We start from the raw sequence: 22,053 nt of genomic DNA, 5'->3' as shown, positions 1-22,053 counted from the left end.
TAACCCTGACACATATTTTTTTACAAAAGTATGTGAAAATGTTAATTTTCACATGCTTTTGTGAAAAATAAGTGATGATGAATAGGCACCTAAAACATGGTTGATCAAGGGTCTAATACATAGCAATGATGTTTCACAGTATTAATATAAGTAGGATAATTTTTTTTTCATTAAACCAGTTTTTTCTGCATTAATGTTTTAAACAAAAAAAAAAGACATTCCCAGCCCTGGCTACTGGTACTCCAAACCCCAACCCTGGTGCAGCAAATGGACAAGGTTACTCCAAATACAGCTGTAGCCACCTACATCGTTACCGCGATGCCTGCACACCGGGACACGCATAGCGCAGCTCTCGCCGGGCTGCGACTAGGTGTGGCCGGCATTCACCCCATTGAAGTATTTGGTATGCGTAGAAGTGGACACACTAGTCGCACCATCCATTCCGCCATGCGCTTGCATCACGGGCATGATGAGCCTACATCTGTATGTTGCTGCACTGCTGATCATGCTTTGCTCTTAACTTCATTCTGTTAAACTTTATTCTCTTTTATAGTTCCATTCTCGCACTGCGGACAGTTTCTCTTCAAGATTCTTCTTTAGCCAATCGTCAGATTTCACTGGACTTTCGTCAACTTTTTAACTCTCTTCTTTGCCTGTGACCTCATTTCTGTCTTCTCCAGAACAGAATCTATTCTGTTTGGAAAGTTATCCTGCCAGACACCACCCCTTCTTCATTCTTTTTCCTTTAGCTCCTCCTCCTTGTGCTCCTTCCTCCCCATCACCAGGTACGGATTCCCAGCTCTTCTCCCCACTCAACCTGTCTGCTAGATCCTATCTCCACTCATCTCCTCTGTGTCCTCTTCCTCTTTCTCAGCATGTTCCCCTTATTTTTCACATACAGTATGTTATTGTGTTCCCGCTCTCAGGTCGCCCACTCTCTTCTCTTTAATTGCTCATTCAAGTGGCTACTAGACTGATCTTGCACACCACTCTTATTTCTGCCTTCCCTCTTTACCAATCCCTCATCTAGCTATAGATTGTAATTTAATCTCTACCGCCCCACCTACAAAACTAACCCTTTCCTCTCATTCCTACATCAATAACCTCCTCTCTCTCCACACTACCACCGCCTCTCCTCTCCACTAATTACAATTCACTCCCACCTCAAAGACTTCTCCTGGGCTGCCCCAAACCTTTGGAACAGTCTCCCTCGCTTTATTAAATTGTCCCCCCAACTTCCATCACTGCCTTAAGCTCACCTATTCACGCTAGCTTACCAGATCTCTGCCGAATCCATTCTTTCCCGCCTACCTCCTTAACTCCATTGTATCTTCCCAACACTCCCACTCTATCTCCTCTGCTTTTAGAATGTAAGCTCTTGCGAGCAGGGCATCATATGTACATAATTTTTGTTACTTTGTTTAGCCTGTTTTGTATCAATGCTCCTTACAGTGCTTGGGAACGTTCTGGCTCCCTATAAATACATTCTTATAAAAATAATAGGCTCAGAGGGTTGATAGTCTTTTGGTAGCATTACTGCCTGTTAATCAGTTGTCTTATTAATGTTGTTGTATTATTGGAGATTGCCTCATCTGCCTTGTTAGGTTTCAATATTTCATTCATAACATTGCTGACTATTTACTTGCTGGCCCAGCTGGTGTACTTGGACAGTGAATCTTAACCGAGTAATACTTCTTATTTTATCCAACTAGTATTTAAATGTTTAGTATATTCTAGTAAGATTTCCCAATCCCATAAAAAAAGCCCAGAGTTCCTATTAGATTTCACAGTTCAGGTTAGTCGGGGTGAATTACTTGCAGTACACAGGGTCCATATTTGGGGAAACTCCTATTTACCATTAGTATAGAATAATTTATACAGGCAGAAGAGCACAATGGTTAAATAATAGATTTCAGTGATGCTTTATTTATGTGACTTTCCAAAATTGAAAAACTACGGAAGATAAAAGCAATTTTTCAAAATTTAAATAAATGAATATTACATATTAGATGTTTGTCTTTATCTGTTTGTAACAGTAACACTGAAGTCTGCACCATGTGAGGATGACTGGATCTGGAACAGGGGGAAATGTTACTATTTCTCTGACACATCTGATACATGGACCAACAGTCAGAGCTACTGTAATACACATAATGCATCTTTGGTACTTATTGACAACAAGATTGAACTGGTGAGTGTAAGAGTGTTACCACCTGCCTACCCCTCTACTGTTAATTCTGGGAGTCACTATGATTGTATCCTAGCAGACATTTGGCTAAAAAGTGATCATCTACCATTAGTTAGTCCTTATACATTCATTGGTCAAGAAAAACCTTGTAGTTTGCATGTTTTTCTTTAATTACAATGATAATGTGTTTTTTTTTTTTCTTTTATCAATGTGTTAAAGTAAATTAACATGTTTAATCCAATTTAATTTGGGTATTCCAATCCATGACATGACAATCGGGTATAATTTGGAAGGGCTCCTTGGCCTGTAGGCAGCTTCATAGAGCTCAATAGGAGTAGTATAATAGGAAGCAAAAGTTTATCTACTAAGAATAACTTCAAAAATATTTATGATGTGTAAGAAGGAAAAAGCCTTAAAATTACCCAATAAACTTAGATGGTCCAACCATCATACTTCAACATGCAAGCCCCTGCAGACACCTCCAGAAGTTTGATATGTGTCTACATGTGCAAAAAGGTGGAAAAAAAAAATGAAAATGCTTATTGTATATAGGGTTTTAAACTTTACATCAAAGTCAACTCTCTTGTAACTTTAGAAGCACCCGTTACTTCTATAATACTGCTTGGTTTAGCCTTTATTTATGACTTAAATCATGACACAGGAAGGACAATGAGACATGATGATTTTGTGTTATCCCAATGCTAAAAGATACATTTTAAAGTGCGCTTAGACATGTAGTTTTCAGAGTGCATAATGTACCCCTTTAGAAGTATAGGATAAGAATCTATCCACCAGCTCTGAGCTGGTACAAAAATAAAATTAAGACTGACATGGCCTTGTGCCCCTCTGAATGGCAGGAACCCACATGACAACGTATCCTCTCCACACCTTTATCTAATTCCAGGTCTCTTGGAGGGTATAGTTACTAAAGATCGATTTTTGGTTTCTGTTTGATTTGCCATTCAATTTCACTCAAAATAATGTTTTCCCATAGTCACATATAGGATCCCTTCATTTACTAACATTTGATGCGTAAATCGAACTCAAAATCAAACTTCAAATCCCCAAATGAATAGAGTAATGAGAAACGGTCAATTTGAGCTTCTAAACACCATTATATTGGCTGGAAATAGATTGTGGTGCCTTTTTAAAAGTTCCTAAAAGCATGTGGGGCAGCCTGGCTGTAGGAATAATGGCTGCTGAAGGCTATGCTATGCTGTGCACCTACCCGTGGTATCAGGGGCGTAACTAGCTCTTTGGAGGCCCCATAGCAAAGGTGCACACAACCCCCCCCCCCTGCCCCCACCCCATGGTGGGGTTCAGCCGACATAGCCAGACAAACAACAAAAAATTCCCAACTGTCAAATCTTGGCAAGGGATTAATGATAGGCGTCGAAATCCCAACGCCTACCATTATCCCTACGTGGGCATACTGAACGAAGGTAAGCCGGGAGCGGAGAGCCCCGGTGGGGTGGAGTTAGGGGCTTCTGGGGGTGACTTAGGGTTAGGCTAGGGGAAGGGAGGGTTAGGATGAGGCGCCCTCGGGGGGGAGGTTAGGTTTAGGCACCCTCCCAGAAGGGTTAGATTTAGGGTGTAGGAAGGGGGGGGTGGGGGATTAGGTTTGGGCACTAGGTGGAGGTAAGGGTTAGGCACCCCTAAGGGAGGGTATGGGGGAGAGGAGGTTAGGAATAGATTAATTACTTACCACGTCGGGATCTTCTCTGGCTTGTCTTCTGGCGTCTGGATTTGAACCGGTAACACATACCAAATATATATATATATATATATATATATATATATACATACACAGTGATCGCGGTGAGCGACAAAATTTGTGGGTCCCAGGGACCCACCACTTTAAAAAAAAATGGGGTCCTACCTGACCATTTCTGGGTCCCATCATAATTTATGCTTTAGAGCTCCCCATATGCCTCAGACCTCCCCACATGCCACCACACATCCCCACATGCCCCTAAAATGCAGATCTGATACCCCCAACAGCATCAGACATCCCCACAAGCCCCTTAAATGCATGTTTTAATGCCTCCATCTTTCATGTAATATGACTTTCCACCTGTGCAGTGCCCCCAGGAGAGGTCCCCCTGTGCAGTCAGTATCCCCAGGAGAAGTCCCCCTGTGCAGTGCGCAGTTCAATGAAGGTATCTACCCCCCTAACAGGTGTGAGTGACCTGGGCATTAGGCCCAAGCCACTAAAGGGCAAATAGGTGGGCCCTCTAGTGACCTGGGCCTAATGCCCAAGTCACATACCTATTTGGGGGGCATATACCTTCAATTGGGCCTAATGCCCCCTATGTTGCCCGGGCCTTGTGCCCGCCTAGAGACCCACAGGCCTATTGCCTGAATTTATCCCACGGGCCTAGTGCCCGACAACCCTGGTGGTCTAGGAAGGAGTGAAAAAAGACCGGTGGCCCAAGGCCGCCTACCGGTACGGTGGAAGAGGCTGCGGGGGGGAGCTTCGTTAGCTCTTTTGCTTTCCTCCCCCTCAATCCTCTTCGGTCCTCAGCTTCAGTCTTCTGCTGCTGGCCTGTCCTGGCCAGCGGCACCGCCTCTTCCTTCTTGATTGCGCCGTCTTCTGGCCTCTTGCGCGGTCGCCGGAACAGTTGCCGCGCCGCTCTTCTCTTCGGGAGGTCTTCACTCCTCCCCTCCGCCGACGTACTGATCGTGTTCCCGCTCAGCAGCGTCTATTCAAGACACCGCGAGTGGGCGGGGCTATGACGCGACGAGCGAGATTGGCTCGTCGCGTCTGCCTCCTATTGGCTGCTGGACCGCGAGCCAAAGCTCGTGGCCAGTGCCAAACCACTGCCGCCGCTACTTGGCTTCTGGGCAGCGAGCTCTGCTCAGCTCGCGCCCAGAGCAAAGCTTCTCCCACAGCCTCTGGTGGAAGGGACCAGGCAGTCCCTTCCACCAGGTACCCGCAGCGGTGGCTTACCCGGCGCTGGGAACAAACACTGTCCCAGCGCCGGGCACGGACGCTGTGCCGATGCTGGGATCAGACACTTGATCTCAGCACGGCTTTCTATAGCAGCAGCCAATGAGAGTCTATCTGACTCTCATTGGCTGCTCTAACAGACAGCGTTGTGTCTGTTACTGCAGGGGGACGCGCTGTGCTGCAGCCAGCTGTCAGGGATTGGCCACAGCGCAGCGCGTCCCCGGGGACTTTAAAAAAGTTAATCCCCAGTCCCCGATATGGGGTAAAATACGCGCTATAGCGCGTATTTGCGAACAGTGTGTGTGTGTGTGTGTGTGTATATATATATATATATATATATATATATAATATATGAAATTATAAGTCACTTTCACTTTTCTACAGTGTGCACAACTGTTTCCAATTATTTCGCCTGCTAGTTAGTGTGCATGTGATACATTTGGCCCAATAGGAAGTAATGAGGAAGTTGAATTCGATATTTTAATGGGGATTTGAAGTTCGATTTTTGGATGGGATTTTCAAAAATCGACCAAAATCGAATTCGATTTGAAAATCGAATGCAAAATGGAATATTAATAATGAAGGATTTGTTAAGTGATTTCTACTTCAGGGTCCATAGGGGTCCACAGGGTGACCTTGGGGTATAGCTGGATCCTCGGGCACCACGGAGTTAAAGCTCTTAGCTGCTCCCAGGATGCACTTGGGTCCATCCTCCTCTATACCCCGCCCCCGAGCCACAGGCACCTCAGTTTAAGATGGTGCCCGGCCGGAGTCGGGTCACCCTGCGGGGGGGGGGGGGGGGGGGCTGCAGGAGCAGCCCCCTAAAGCTTTTCTTTTTTTAACATAGTTAAATTTATTTATTTTTTTAACTGTAGTTTTTTTTTTTCTCCAGAGCGGCAGCGATGGGCTGTCTGTACAGATGCCCACACTGCCGCTCCTTCTCCCTGCTGAACTGGGGATCGCGGCGGGGGAAGCCAGAGTCTGTACTAGCCGGACTCTGGTTTCCCCCAGGACTGCTGCCGGAGACGCCTTGGAGAGCAAGGTAAGCCGCGCACCGCTGATTAGCGGCGGTGCGCGGGTTCCTCTTAAATGCAGTCCCATGCCCCCGGTCTAGGGGACAGACCGGGGGCGCTAGCGGTGGGCTCCCCCTCCAATGGAGGCATACCCCGCCAGACCACTAGACCACCAGGGTGAATAAAGCGGCAAGCGGGATGCCGGCAATCTTGGGGGTTAATATGCTAGCCAGGGGAGGAAGCCTTCCCTGTCTAGCGGCTCCTCCCCTCAGCTCAGCGCGCCTTTCAGCTCATAGTCTGGCGTCGCTGAGCTGCAGATACTCGGGCCACTCCTCCTCTGAGATCTCCAGCGGCCATTTTTGTCTGTGGCAGCGCAGATACTCTCAAGGAGCACGCAGACCAGTCCCCCTGTGTACCTCTCCCCTGCAAAAGGACAGTGTACACAGCACTATAGCCCTCCCAGACACTGAATCTGGGCGGTTGATTGTAGTGGAAAGGTGCAGTGAGTATATCTTCCTGCATGGTATGTGACTTTTGCTAGTGCTGCCTGTCTGTACTTATTTCTACTTACTGAGCCTATACCTATCCCTTTACTTCTCCTACAAGCCCTACAGGTGTGCGGGGGAAGGGTGTTTCTACTGACCTTGCCTATATAAATCACGTATTTGTGAGGTCCGTCACATACAGTTGTGTGCTACACAGTACCATATTGTGGGCTGTTGTCCAGCACACTGGTGAGTGCGCAAGTTTTTCTTCCAATGTCATAACTGTATATTTAACTATATGTCATGTCTGAGGAGGAGATTGAGCACTCCGTGGCTCCGGTATTGTTATCCTGCAGGCGCTGTTCTGCAGGAGTGGATAGGGAGGATTTGTCGCAGGACGGCCTGTGCGGACGGTGCCAGGCGATCCCTGGTGCGTCTAAACCTCCTATGTCGCAGGAGCCACCATGGGCGATGTTTTCCCAGGTGCTTGTGTCCATCGCGGACCGTCTGTCGTCCCGACTGCCGTCCCTACTAGGGCGTTGCCCCAGCCTACCATCCCCCATTCCCCGGGAGTCCCACAATTATTGCAACTCCTCCGGGGTCTCAGCCTGTTGGTCCCTATGCGGGGTTGCCAATGTATATACAGTCCACCCCTGTGGCGCAGCAGGCTGTGGTGCCGTTTCAGGCTCCTGTGGCAGCTCCTCAACCCTGGGTGGATGCGCTTTCCCACACTGTCCAAGATTTGGCGGCAGCATCTTCGGCTTTTCAGTCGATGTTGCGCAGTGACGTGCCCTCCAGGGCATCTAAACGCACAGTTATGGCACAGGCTGCGCATTTTTCGGACTCTGAGGGGTCCTCGGATGATGGTGAGGTGCAGGATGACTCAGCCTCAGATGCCTCAGTCCAGGAAGTAGACACTAAGTCTTCCATCAATGTGCGGGCTCTGGTTAGGGCGGTGCGTGCCATTCTTCTGATTGAGGATGAGGCACCCGCTCCCAAGTCGAGGTATCCTAGTTTTAAAAAAGCTAAGGTTACCTCTGCAGCGTTCCCCTTGTCTGATCAGTTGACGGATCACATGGCGGTGGCCTGGCAGACGCCCAGTAAGCGATTCCTGCCACAGAAGCGGTTGGCGTCCAATTATCCGTTTCCGGAGGCGCATTGTAAGAAATGGGAAACTCCGCCTGCAGTTGATTCCCATGTAACACGCCTCATCAGGAGTGCTACTTTGCCGTTGCCGTCTATATCCTCGCTGAAGGATCCTACGGACAGGAAGGTGGAGACTTGTCTAAAGTCTATTTGTTCTCTCTCGGGGGCTGTAGCCCGGCCGTCCATGGACATCTCCTGGGTGGCCAAGGCCATTGAGGGTTGGGCCAACGCCTTGGAGGATACGTTTCCGGATGAAGCTCCGGATGTCCAGAGGGCGTTGTTAGGACAGATGAGAGATGCCGCTTCCTACATTGGAGAAGCATCTTTGGATGCTAGACTCCTGACCTCTAGGGTTTCGGCGGCAGCAGTGTCTGCTCGCAGATCCTTGTGGTTGAGGTCTTGGAGAGCAGACGCTGATCCAAAGAAAGGTTTGGACGCCTTACCTATTAATGGAGAGTTACTATTTGGTCCGGACCTGGACAAAATAGTAGATACCCTGGCAAAGTCCAACTCAGCCTTCCTCCCTTCAGCTACGACACCTGCTAAGGTCCGGAGCTCGGCCTTTCGCTCCTTTCGGGTTCAGGGCAAGGCAGAGGGTCAGTCCTTCCCGAGGCAGTCCGCAACCAAGACCGCCTCAAAGCCAAAGAAGCAAGCCTGGAGTGTTAGACGCCCTTCTTCCAAGCAAGAAGATAAGCCTTCTGCATGATGGGATGGGCCTCCCTCTGGGGGACCCCTGAGTGGGAGGCCGACTTCTTCAATTCGCCCAGTGCTGGCACAATACCACCACGGATGCCTGGGTGCGAGAAGTGGTCTCCCAGGGGTACGCCCTGTCTTTTCGGCACAGGCCGCCTCGCCAGTTTTTTTGCACGAGTCCTTCTCAGGACAAAACCAAGGCCTTGCAGGTTCAGGAAGCCATAGAGGCCTTGCTGACGGTCATTATACCCGTACCACAATCTCAACGTGGGATGGGGTATTACTCTACGCTGTTTCTGGTGCAGAAACCCAATGGCTCTCATCACCCCATCCTCAATTTGAAGTCCCTGATCAGATTTCTCAGGGTTCCCAAATTCAGGATGGAAACTTTGCGTTCCATCATTCTGGCGATGGAACCGGGGAAATATATGGTCTCCCTGGATATCCAGGACGCCTACCTCCATGTGCCTATAGCAACATCGCACCAACGGTTTCTGCGGTTTGCTATTCTCCACAACCACTACCAATTCAGGGCTCTACCCTTTGGCCTCTCCACGGCACCAAGGGTATTTACCAAGGTGATGGCGGTCATGGCGGCTCACCTTCGGAGCCAGGGGATACGGTTGCTACCATATCTAGACGACCTCCTCTTACTGGCAAGCTCCCCGGAGGTACTGATCCAGCATCTCCACCTGACGGTCGCTTGTCTACAGGCGCACGGGTGGTTGATCAACTGGAAGAAGTCCTCCCTCATCCCATCACAGCGGATGGTTCATTTGGGGGCCCTGCTGGACACTCGTCAGCAACGGATTTTTCTGACTCCAGAGAAGGTCTCCTCCTTACAGCTGCGGATTCACAGTTGTCTGAGCAGTGGCAGAGTGTCGGTGCACTCAGCGATGAGAGTTTTGGGGTCCATGGTGTCGGCATTCGACATGGTGGAGTTTGCCCAGTTCCATTCCAGGCCCCTGCAGAGGCTGGTTCTTTCGGAATGGAACGGATTGCCACACAGGATCCGCTCTCAGATGCTGGTGTTGTCCTCGGAGGTGCGTCTGTCCCTGGCCTGGTGGCTACAGACGGCTCATCTCCTCGAGGGGCGCCCCTTTTGGATCCCGGAATGAGTTCTGCTCACGACAGATGCCAGTCTCCGGGGTTGGGGGGCGGTGACAGGCTCCTTGTCACTTCAGAGTCGTTGGTCGGCGGAGGAAGTGATTCCTCCCATCAACATCCTGGAACTGCGGGCAGTGAACAGAGCCCTGCAGTCGTCCGGCACCGCTCTTCATGGAAGAGACGTTCAGGTGCAGTCGGACAACGCCACCACGGTGGCGTACATCAATCACCAGGGAGGGACTCGCAGTCGAGCTGCGATGTCGGAGGTGTCCCGCGTCCTGGCTTGGGCGGAGCGCTATCTTCCAGCTCTCTCGGCAGTCTTCATCCCGGGAGTCCTCAATTGGGAGGCGGACTTCCTCAGCCGTTACGACGTGCATCCCGGGGAATGGTCGCTTCATCCAGAGGTATTCCAACTACTCGTGGACAAGTGGGGGCTGCCAGAGCTGGACCTGATGGCGTCCCGTCACAATCACAAGCTGCCCGTGTACAGGTCAAGGACAAGGGACGCAGGCGCAAGTCTGATAGATGCGCTGTCGGTGAAATGGCTGTTTCGCCTGGCTTACTTGTTCCCTCCGATATCTCGGCTGCCTCGGGTCCTGTGCAAGTTCAAGCAGGACGGAGGCACACTGATCCTGGTGGCTCCAGCGTGGCCCAGAAGGCCGTGGTACTCCAATCTGCGGAGCCTGTCCATCGACGCTCCGTACCTCCTACAACAACGATGGGACCTGTTGTCTCAGGGGCCCTGTCTTCACCTGGATCTGGGTCGACTATCTTTGACGGCGTGGCTCTTGAGACAGCCGCCCTGAGGTCTCTGGGCTTTTCTAGCTCCGTTATTACCACCATGCTGAGGGCGCGCAAGCCTGCTTCCGCGAGGATCTACCACAGAGTGTGGCACACTTACTTTCAGTGGTGCGAGGCCAGAAGATATGATCCCCAGGTGTTCCGGGTTTCGCGTATTCTGGCTTTCCTTCAGTCGGGTTTGGACTTAGGATTACGTCTTTCCTCACTGAAGGTGCACATGTCTGCTCTGTCGGTGTGGTTCCAGCGCAGGATTGCTGCTATGCCGGACGTACACACCTTTTTCCAGGGTGTTTTAAGAATCCAGCCTCCCTTTGTGCCACCTGTGGCCCTGTGGGATTTGGCGGTGGTTCTTCGGGCCTTACAGGGTCCTCCTTTTGAGCCCCTGGAATCAGTGGAGCTCAAGTGGTTAACTTTTAAGACGGTTTTCCTCTTGGCAATTGCTTCTGCCAGGAGGGTTTCGGATTTGGGGGCGCTTTCCTGTCGTTTCCCTTTTCTGGTTTTTCATCAGGACAGAGCGGTGCTTCGCACTCGTCCTGATTTCCTGCCTAAGGTGGTTTCCAGGTTCCACATTAATCAGGAAATTGTTGTACCAGCCTTTCAGTCGCCTGATCTTTCAGGTGGGGAGGCTTCTTTAGACGTTGTCCATGCAATCCAGGTTTATGGGACAGGACTAGTTCTGTGAGGAAGTCTGATTCATTGTTTGTCCTCTTCGGTTTTCACAAGAGGGGTTGGCCTGCCAACAAACAGACTCTAGCCCGTTGGCTTCGTTCTGTTATTATTGAGGCTTATATGCAGGAGGGTTTACCTGTTCCAGCCTCTGTTAAGGCTCATTCCACTCGGTCTATGGGCCCTTCTTGGGCTGCTAGCCGTGGCGCCTCTGCTGTTCAGCTGTGTAAGACGGCCACCTGGTCTTCCATTCAGACCTTTTTGAGGTTCTATGCGTTTGACACCTTTGCCTCTCAGGATGCATCCTTTGGGCGCCGGGTTCTATCAGCACAGGAGCGTCCCCGCCCTTAGTTGGACTGCTTTGGGACATCCCCAAGGTCACCCTGTGGACCCCTATGGACCCTGAAGTAGAAAACAAGAGATATGGTAAGAACTTACCTTTGTTATCTCTGTTTCTACGAAGTCCATAGGGTCCACAGGGCACTCGCCCTGACGCACCTGGCTTCATATGGGCTCTGTGACTGGTCACCGGTTTTCCGTCTCCCATTTCTGTGAGTATGGTTCTTGTGTGTTCCAGTCTTCCTTCTCTCTGTTTCGTCTCCTCCTCCGGCCTGGGCTGCTTACCAACTGAGGTGCCTGTGGCTCAGGGTAAGGGGTATAGAGGAGGATGGACCCAAGTGCATCCTGGGAGCAGCTAAAAGCTTTAACTCCGTGGTGCCCGAGGATCCAGGATCCAGCTATACCCCAAGGTCACCCTGTGGACCCTATGGACTTCGTAGAAACAGAGATAACAAAGGTAAGTTCTTACCATGGGGGTCATTCAGACCCACTCGCGAGCGGCAATACGCTCGCAAGTGGGTCGATGTTCCCCACTGCGCATGCGCACGACGGAGGGAGCTCCGTCGTGCGCATGCGCGAGACCCGGCGAGCGAAGGACTTTCCTTCGCTCGGAGTCTCGCATCAAAGGGGGCGTGCTGTCGATGTTGATTGACAGCATGCCCCCTTTGGTGGGCGTGCCAGGGGCGTGCCTGCCAGACGGAGGCGTTCCTATGGGAACGCCTACCGTCTGAAGCCGGCCCCACTGACATCACTAGTGATGTCAGTGGGAGTGATTTTGGCTCTGATAGAGCCAAAATCACTCCTGGCCTTGCGGTTGAGAAAGGTGGGAGGTGGGCCCTGATTCAGAGCGAGCGCTCTGGTCAGAGCGTCCGGCTCTGAATCAGGGCCCATATCTCTTGTTTTTGCAGTTCGATTTCAGTCTTTTTTTTTTTTTTTTTTTTTTTTTTTATAGATTCATAAAATCGAATACCAAATCGAACATTATTAAAATTATCCCCTTGCTTTGTAAACTAAATTCTTGTTTCTTTACTGCTCTGCAAACAAGGTGGGTACTCTTATTGCATTGCAAGAAAAGTCCTTCCTCACTTACAGTATGCTGGGCATACACTATACAATTATCTGTCAGATATCTGTCCAATCTGGCTGATTGAAATGGAAACCTGGTAGTGTATGGGAGCAAATGAGATCTGACCATATGGTCCAAAACACATGAAAATGGACAAAAACGATTGTTCAAATTGGTTAAATAAGTTTGATTTAACTAATTTGTCTGAACGACCATTTTTGTCTGTTTTTCCAGTGTTCATGAGCAAACGGTCAATTATCATTTGCTCCATACATTACCAGATTTTTATTCCAACCAGCCAGATTGGACAGATATCTGACAGATAATTGTATAGTGTATAGGTGCATATCCACTAGCAGATATTACTGAGCGATTGCACAATTACGACATCGTAATCGTGCAATCGCTGAGTAATCGTGCACATTTATGTTGGAAACTACCAGCGATGCGCGCTCCCGCTTGTCGTTTCCGACCTCAATCATCTGCTGAACATGCTGGTCAGTCTGCCGGTAACGACAGACCATGTTCGGGGATGATTGATGTGCTTACAGTGAATGACTGAACGATCAGTGTAGGCACAGCACAGACTGTGAAACGACTGCACGATTACAATGTTGTAACCGTGCAGTCGTTTCATAGTCTGCTAGTGGATACGCACCTTATGCCCGGCGTAAGTTCTTGTTTTGCAAGAGACCCTGGATGAGAACATATCATTTTATCTTTCTCCATCAGACTTCCAGGACTTTCTAATTTGTTCTCAGCATGAAAAATCATGTCTGCAGTGTACACGTATTGGACAGTACAGCAATTGTACATCCTGTTTCGTCAGTCTGATAAGCATTTACTGAATTCTCATGGGCCAGTCATATAACAATTTGGACATGATTGCTACTAATGACTTGTAATCGCTTGACCATACAAGTGTCAATGACATATCTTGCATGCATAAGTGATTTCAGGCAGCTCTTTCTCTATCTGAGCATACCTTGTTTCTGTACTTGTCAGTGTTCTGGATGCATATGTTACAGGCTGCCTCATTTCATTGTGTTCTTGCAGCAATACAGAACCTAGGCCAAGCTGTGAGGTGTCTGCCAATATCCTTTATTCTATTCAGGACCAATGAATTTAGAACCAGTTGTTCTGTAATGGTCTGTTTTTAATTTCTGGAAAGAGGAAGCAGTACTATATCCCTACTGATAGTTTGCAAAAACAAGGCTTAGTTGTTAAATATATAGGGGCCTATTCATCAACACTAAAATAAAGTTTTCTTCTTCGGGGTCCATGGGGTCTATCTCAGCGGGTGGTCAGAGCTGTCCTAGAAGCAGCCTCGCGCCTGATGGGAGACTCACCGGCCACGCGCTGCAACTACCTCCTCTGGCGCCGCACCGCTAGCCTTGGCAGGTCCATAGCTAGGGCTTCGGCAGGGGCTCTCATGCTCTGGACCGCACCCGGATCAAGGGGATGGCAGGTAAGCGGGTGGTTGCGGCGGCCGCTAACGCCGGGATCACGTGGCGGTCCGGCCTCCGGCAGTGAGACTGGCCGGAGGCGCTCTGCAGTCGGGAGGCATACAGCTTGTTTCCTACACTAGACCGCCGGGATATGATGTTCCTGACCAGCCGGGCCTTGTGGCGGCAGCCAGGTCAGTTTACCGGGCAGGTCCAAGCAGCATGGGGGAAGTACGCTTCCCCGGCGGCCCCTCCCCCAATCCACACGCTAGTTCAGTACTCTGGCGCAGTGATTGTGGGTTGCTCCTCCCAGCCTCCATATAAGGCAGCCAGCGTGTATGTCAGTTGCTCTCTGATCGCTGCAGTCTCCCTGTATACCTTTCCTACTGCTGGTTCAGGTTTTACAGGGCTCTATCCTACTAAGCCTAGTGCTGATTATGGTAGTGAGAGCTTATATGCATATGACTCATAGAAGTGTTTATGCATGACATGTGATTGTTGTCTGTGGATACTGTTTCTTCTGTAAAAGACCTGTAATTCCTGTATACTGTCACTGTCTCTCCCCTTCCCTTGCTATGGGTGTGTGGGTTGAGAGTAGAACGCAGCACATATACACTCAGAACCATTGGCATAGTTGATATGTCTAAGGAGTCTGAGGGTCAGGTGGCGGGAGCCCCGTTGCTGATATCCTGTGTAGCCTGCAAGGCAGGATTGTCCCCACAGGACTTTCTACAAAATGGGCTTTGTGGGAACTGTTTCAGACAGCCACCACACCAATTAAGTCTGCCTGTTACAGGCCCTGAGCCTCCTTGGGCATCACTTTCTCAAGTTATGGCTCAGGTGGCGGAGTGGCTGGCTGCCTCGGTACCACCGGTTTGGGGTTTGCCTCAGCAGATGCATCCTATGCCCATGATGTGGCCGCCTTGGATGGACCCTGGTGCGGGTAAGGTTATGACATCATCCTCGGGGGGTTTTCAGCCTCCTCAGGCTGTCAAGCCAAAGCAGCCTAAATCTAGGCGCCATTTGCCTTCTCATATGGGTGACTACTCTAGTGCCTCCTCTGAGGAGGAACAGGCACAGGACTCTTCTCAGGAGTCTAGCTCCGAGGAGGGTGATGATCATTTCCCAGTAGTCGATGTCCCCTTTCTGATAAGGGCTGTAAAATCGGTGTTAAATATCGAGGAAGGGGATCCTCCGCTTAGGAAGGCCCCCCAGTTCAAGCGCCAGAAGGCGGTTAAGGCAGAATTCCCAAAGTCTGAACATTTATCAGAACTTATGGAGGAAGCGTGGGTCTGTCCAGATAAGAAAAGCCATCCTTCTAAAAGAATGGCGCTTCTATATCCTTTTCCAGCAGAGGACTGTGCCAGGTGGGAGAATCCACTGTCAGTTGATGCACATGTGGTGCAGTTGATTAAACGTACCACTCTGCTAATCCCAGCGGTTTCGCTGAAGGAAGCCACGGATAGGAGACTGGAGAGTTGCCTCAAATCATTCTTCTCGCTGGCAGGAACGGCCACCCGTCCAGCTATGGCCACTGCCTGGGTAGCAAGAGCTATTGAGGAGTGGGCCAAAACTTTAGCGGAATCTTTACCAGATGCCTCTAAGGAGCAACTGGATATGATTTCCTTTATTAGAGAAGGGGCCTCTTATTTGGGAGATGCCTCCTTGGATGCAGGGATCCTTTCCTCCAGGGTTTCAGCGGAGTCCGTGGTGGCACGTAGGATTCTCTAGTCAATGGATTGGAAGGCAGATGCCGGGTCCAAAAAGGCCCTAGAATCCCTTCCATTCACAGGGGGTGTTCTTTTTGGTCCAGAATTGGACAAAATTGTAGCCTCCATGGCGGCCTCAAAGACTGCAGGTTTGCCATCGGCAACCTCGTCTAAACTGAGAAGGGCGTCCTTTCGGGGGTTTCGGCCGCAGGGCAAGGCCAAGGGTCAGCCCTCAGCGAGATTTCCACCAAAAAAGGCAGGACCCAGGAAGCCCTGGCAGAACAAACGTCCAGGATCTAGGGTCCAGGATAAACCAGTGGCCTAATGGGACGGGCCTCCCTCTAGGGGATCCCAGTGTGGGGGGCCGACTACTTCAGTTCTCGGAGCCCTGGCACCTCACGACGGAGGATGCCTGGGTTCGAGGAGTTGTCTCCCGAGGGTACGCCCTGACGTTTTGGAGGACTCCTCCTCAAAGGTTTTTTTGTGTAAATCCACAGGAGGGTTCAGAAAGAGCTTTGGCCCTTCAGAAAGCAATTCTTGCCTTATTAGCATCGGAGGTAGTGATTCCGGTGCCAGAGAATCAGTTCCGAGAGGGATTTTACTCCAATCTGTTCTTGGTTCAAAAACCGAACGGGTCGTACCGGCCTATTCTGAATCTGAGAGAGTTCAACAAATTTGTTCGAGCCCCCGGGTTCGGGATGGAAACATTGCGATCGATTGTGTTGACAATGGAGCAGGGGGACTATATGGTATCCTTAGATATACTGGATGCCTGCCTCCACATACCAATCACACAGGCTCATCAAAAATTTCTTCGTTTTGCGGTAGGAGGGGAACATTTTCAGTTCCAGGCCCTACCTTTTGGCCTGTCCACAGCCCCTCGGGTATTCACCAAGGTGGTGGCGGTGATGATTGCATGCCTCAGACGCCAAGGCGTCAGGATTTTGCCTTACTCCTGTCCCCGCAGCAGTTACAGGATCATTTGAGGCTGACAGTATCATGTCTGTACAGTCACGGCTGGATCATAAACTGGCGAAAGTAGTCACCCTGTCTGGTACAACAGATGTGTCATTTAGGAGCAAGATTGGACTCCGTGGTGCAGAAAATATATCTGCCGGAGGAGAAGATTCTTGCCTTACAATCACGAATACGCAGGTTGCTTCGCAACAGGCAGATATCCATTCTAGTGGCCATGCAAGTCTTTGGGTCGATGGTGGCCACCTTCAGGATGGTGGAATTCGCTCAATTCCACTCCAAGCCACTGCAGCAATTAATTCTGTCTCGCTGGGACAAGAATCATCGCACGATAAGGTCTCAGTTGCTGCGTCTCTCTCCAGAAGTGCGGTTGTCCCTGTCCTGGTGGTTGCAGACAAAGCATCTCAGGCAGGGTCACCCCTTTTGGGTGTCGGATTGGACATTGCTCAAAACCGACGCCAGTCTTCAAGGTTGGGGGGCGATGACGGGGTCACACACTTTCAAAGGAAAGTGGTCAGTGGTGGAAAGCCGGCTACCGAGAAACATCCTAGAACTAAGAGCAATATTCAAAGCTTTAGTGCAGGCTCAGGAAATCTTAAAGGGCAGGCCGGTGCAGATAGTCGGACAATTGCACCGCGGTTGCCTACCTAAATCATCAAGGGGGCACAAGGAGTCGAGCTGCCTTGGCAGAGGTATCAAAAATGTTGGTCTGGGCAGAGACTCATCTTCCCACGATATCTGCCATGTTCATTCCGGGGATCCTGAATTGGGAGGCCGATTTTCTCAGTCGGCAGGAGATAAATGCAGGAGACTGGGCCCTAAATCCACAGGTTTTTCGTAACCTTGTGGACAGATGGGGTCTACCAGAAATAGATCTGATGGCGTCAAGAAGGAACAAGAAGGTTCCCAGGTACGGATCCTGGACAAGAGATCCGAGAGCCGAGTTTGTAGACGCACTGACAGTAAAGTGGCGTTACAAGCTGGTATATCTGTTCCCCCCGTTTGCTCTTCTTCCCAGAGTTGTCAGAAAGATCAAACAAGAGTGCAGCACCGTGATATTAATAGCTCCGGCATGGCCGAGACGGCACTGGTTCACAGATCTACGCTCTCTCTCCATAGACACTCCATGGCCTGTGCCATTCAGACCGGATCTGTTGCTACAGGGTGTCTGCTGGTACCGGGATCTTCATCGGCTATCTTTGACAGCATGGCTCTTGAGGCCTCCGTCTTGAGGAAGAAGGGGTTTTCCGAGTCTGTTATACGGACGATGCTGAAGGCACGGAAACCATCCTCAGCCCGTATATACTATAGAATTTTTGGCATACTTTCTTTCAGTGTTGTGAACTGAAAGGGTATGACCCACAGAAATTTCTGATATCCAGAGTGCTTGATTTTCTTCAGAGCGGTCTGGAAAAAGGGCTCCGCCTGGCCTCTTTGAGGGTACAGGTGTCTGCTCTTTCAGTCTGGTTCCAACATAAAATTGCTCTGAGACCAGATATAAAGACCTTTTTTCAAGTGGTGTTGAGGATTCAGCCTCCCTTCGTTCCTCCGGTTGTTCCGTGGGACTTGACTCTAGTTCTGAAGGTTTTACAGGCTCCTCCGTTCGAGCCTTTAAATTCAATAGACATCAAGTGGCTAACAGAAAAGACAGTATTTCTTCTTGCCATGGCATCTGCACATAGAGTGTCGGATTTAGCTGCGTTTTCCCTCCGTGAGCCTTGGTATTTCATCAAGAAAGAGCAGTACTATGTACTAGGGAGGGTTACCTTCCGAAAGTAGCATCTAAATTTCATATTAATGAAGAAATAGTAGTTCCAGCATTTCAGGGCACTAGTCTCTCGCCAGGTGAGGCTTCCCTGGATGTGGTCCGTGCGTTGAGAATTTATGTAAGACGCACGAGCAAATGGAGCAAGTCTGATTCACTTTTTGTGCTTTATGGTTGTCATAAGCGTGGCTGGCCAGCCAATAAGCAGACACTGGCCAGGTGGATTCGCATGGCAATTTCATTGGCTTATACACAGGCTGGCATGCGGGTGCCGGATTCAGTAACGGCACATTCTACTAGGGCGGTAGGTCAGTCATGGGTGGCTCGCCGGGGTGCTTCTGCTGAGCAATTATGCAGGGCAGCCTGTGTATATACCTTTTTCTCAAATTTTATTCCTTTGACACTTTTGCCTCTCAGTATGCCTCCTTCGGGCGTAGGATTCTCCTCTTCTGAGAGTCAGGAGCGTCCCCGCCCGTAGGGTTAGTGCTTTGGGATATCCCCAACGTAATGGCTATGGACCCCGAAGAAGAAAATAAGAGTTATGGTATGACATACCTTTTTGTTAACTTTTTCTTCAAGGTCCATGGGGTCCACAGGACACCCACCCAGACGCACCTGTAGTTCCGGGGGGGGGGTTTCCGGGAAAATGTCTTCTCTGGAGAGTCTGGACTCATGAATATGGGTCTTACCCTATGTTGTGTCTCTGCCTGCTTGAGCTTGGTAACAAACTGGCTACCTGAGGCAGGGGGTGGGGTATATGAGGAGAGACCGGTGCATCCTGGGAGCAGAGAGCTCATTTGTATTAACTGTTTGGTAACCGGGACGTAATACCCCAACGTAATGGCTGTGGACCTCATGGACATCGAAGAAAAAGAGTTAACAAAGGTATGTCATACCATAACTCCCATACATTAGTATGGGGATATGGAAATTATGCTATTCATCAAATTCCAAAAATTATGTATTTTCGGAAATTTTATTGAGTTACTATTCGCCACTGTGAGGTGGCAAATAGCGAGTAACACTTACCTGTGTCAGCGTGGACAGCTCCAAAAACTTTTTTTTTTTCTAAACTACTGTGGTCAGCTGGGAGAACACGTGTCAGACCATCCACCGGAGCCGGAAGCATTGCAGCGGGCAGGTAAGTGCGGGGACGGGAGGAGGTGAGCGGAGGTGGGAGGAGGGATTGGGGGGGCACAAAAGTACCGCACCTGTGGGTAGTAGTGCGCATGCGCTGGTATTACGAATGTAACAGGGCATGCGCAGCACTGATTCCAGCTGCGATAAGTTAGAGCAGACAGGGAGAACTATCTATTTCCCGAAAAGCTGTCATTGCAAAAATGACAGCTTTTCGGAATAGATAGTTATGGGGAGGAGGAATGATGAATTCCTCCGGTAATTAGGTAGAACTCCATGCCAGTTCTAAACCTAATTACCTCCAGATAAATTTTAGGTATAATGAATAGGCCCCATAGTATTTCCACATACCGTATATACTCGAGTATAAGTCGACCCGAATATAAGCCGAGGTACCTAATTTTACCACAAAAAACTGGGAAAACGTATTGACTCGAGTATAAGCCTAGGGTGGGAAATGCAGCAGCTACTGGTAGTAATCCCCCCCCTGGTGCTGTCCCCAGTAGTAGTGCCCCCAGTAGTAATATCCCCCCCTGGTAGTGCCCCCAGTAGTAATATCCCCCCCTGGTAGTGCCCCCAGTAGTAATATCCCCCCCTGGTAGTGCCCCCAGTAGTAATATCCCCCCCTGGTAGTGCCCCCAGTAGTAATATCCCCCCCTGGTAGTGCCCCCAGTAGTAATATCCCCCCCTGGTAGTGCCCCCAGTAGTAATATCCCCCCCTGGTAGTGCCCCCAGTAGTAATATCCCCCCCTGGTAGTGCCCCCAGTAGCAACATCCCCCCCTGGTAGTGCCCCCAGTAGCAACATCCCCCCCCTGGTAGTGCCCCCAGTAGCAATATCCCCCCCTGGTAGTGCCCCCGGTATTAACCCCCCCTGGTAGTGCCCCTGGTATTAACCCCCCCTGGTAGTGCCCCCAGTAGCAACATCCCCCCTGGTAGTGCCCCCAGTATTCCCCCCCTCCCTGGTAGTGCCCCCAGTAGCAACATCCCCCCCCCCCCCCCTGGTAGTTCCCCCATTATTAATCCCCCCCCCTCTGGTAGTGCCCCCAGTAGCGATATCCCCCCCTGGTAGTAGCCCCCCCAGTAGAAAGAAATGTAAAAAAAAACAAACACTTACCTGAAACCCCGCTCCTGGTCCCGACGCTGCTACAGGCTCCTCCGCCGCTTTGCATAATGGGAGAGACGTCGTCATGACGACGTCTCTCCCATTACCCGCTGCGGGAGCCGGAAGATGGCTCCCGCAGTGGGAGCAGCAGTAGCCGCTGAGAGTCTGACAGACTCTCAGCGGCTGCTGATTACACCAAACACATAGCTGCCGGCTCCGGCGGCTGTGTGTTTAGCAGTGTGTAGTGCTGACCGAACTCCGTCCGGTCAGCGCTACACACGCGGTGACACAGTCTGCACCGCGGCCCGCATGGTACGCTACTCAGCAGCGTACCATGCGGGTATGACTCGAGTATAAGCCGAGGGGGTGCTTTTTCAGCACAAAAAATGTGCTGAAAAACTCGGCTTATACTCGAGTATATACGGTATATAAAATACAAAAGCACATGTGTAGCATAATACATTTATAACACATTTAAAATGTATAAACAATGTGTGTGTGTATATAGTATTTGCACAAAAGGACTATTGCCACTTGAAAAACAGTAGAAGTAAAATATAAAAAATAGTAATGTGAACAAATTAATAGTCTCTGTGGGCGGCCAAACTTGAGTCCTGTAAAGAAGGCAGGTCAGGGAAACTGAGAATTGCTATTCCTTAGCAGGTAATCTATATGCACCAATGTGATCTGTAGGTGGTAAAACAGCGCTTTATATTCTCACCAATGTGGTGCAGCCCCAGTTGAAGTACAGATGTAAGCAGCTGCAAATTAAGGCTGTGCCGGTTCCATTGATATGCAACTCTCTTCTATAAATGACAGCACTGTATTCCCCTTGCTGTTATGCTCTGTGTCCGTTACCTGTCATTCTTGTGCCGGCCCTGTTTGGACTGCGCTGCCACGTCTCTGCCTTGCTGCTTACACATAGTAAACATCATGCTGCTGGGTATTTTCTGGACTTTAATTAGTCCACAATTATGCAAGTACACAGGGCTTCATTCAGAGCCGCTCGTAAGCGTCCGTTCGCTCGCTCCGAGCGATGTTCGCACATCTGCGCATGCGTACGGATTGTAATACGCATGCGCGAACCAGTCAGTGCGGCCGAAAATCGTTTGTTCGCTAAATAGCGAATGCCTGCCATTTTGAGTGACAGGAGGAGGCGTATGTGGGAAGGTGCTTGAAAACGGGGAGTGGAATTCAGAACGCAGGCGTGCTTAAAGGTCAAAACGGGCGTTTTAAGGGTGTGCATAATTAATACAGCAGCGTCATTGACCACGTCACTTGGTTTTTTTATAGTCAGAACTGCTCGCAAAATAGCAGTAGGAAAAACCAACCACAAGAATAGCGAGCAGTTCATACGCTGTTCGATGTACTCGATTAATCTATTAAATAGCGGACATGACGTAGGATGCGAGCGGCCAGGGGGCGTCTTTTTCAAAATTACGACCGCAAGTTTTGTTTGCTCGTT

General features: G+C 49.9%; 1 protein-coding gene across 1 annotated transcript in view; it reads left to right on the top strand.

Moving 5' to 3' along the window:
- The window catches only part of LOC148514804 (C-type lectin domain family 2 member A-like), a 100,042-nt gene that overhangs the window by 37,539 nt on the left and 40,450 nt on the right, over positions 1 to 22,053 (top strand). Inside the window, exon 5 of the mRNA XM_088480933.1 lies at positions 2,037 to 2,191. Coding sequence (XP_088337059.1) covers positions 2,037 to 2,191 — 155 coding nt within the window. The remainder of the gene's footprint in view (positions 1 to 2,036; positions 2,192 to 22,053) is intronic.

Source organism: Taudactylus pleione, unplaced genomic scaffold, assembly GCF_031769625.1.
Source record: "Taudactylus pleione unplaced genomic scaffold, aTauple2 ptg000258l, whole genome shotgun sequence".
Taxonomy (NCBI): Eukaryota; Metazoa; Chordata; class Amphibia; order Anura; family Myobatrachidae; genus Taudactylus; species Taudactylus pleione.
The sequence above is the reverse complement of the archived record's forward strand: the minus strand, read 5'-3'. Positions and strand labels throughout refer to the sequence as shown.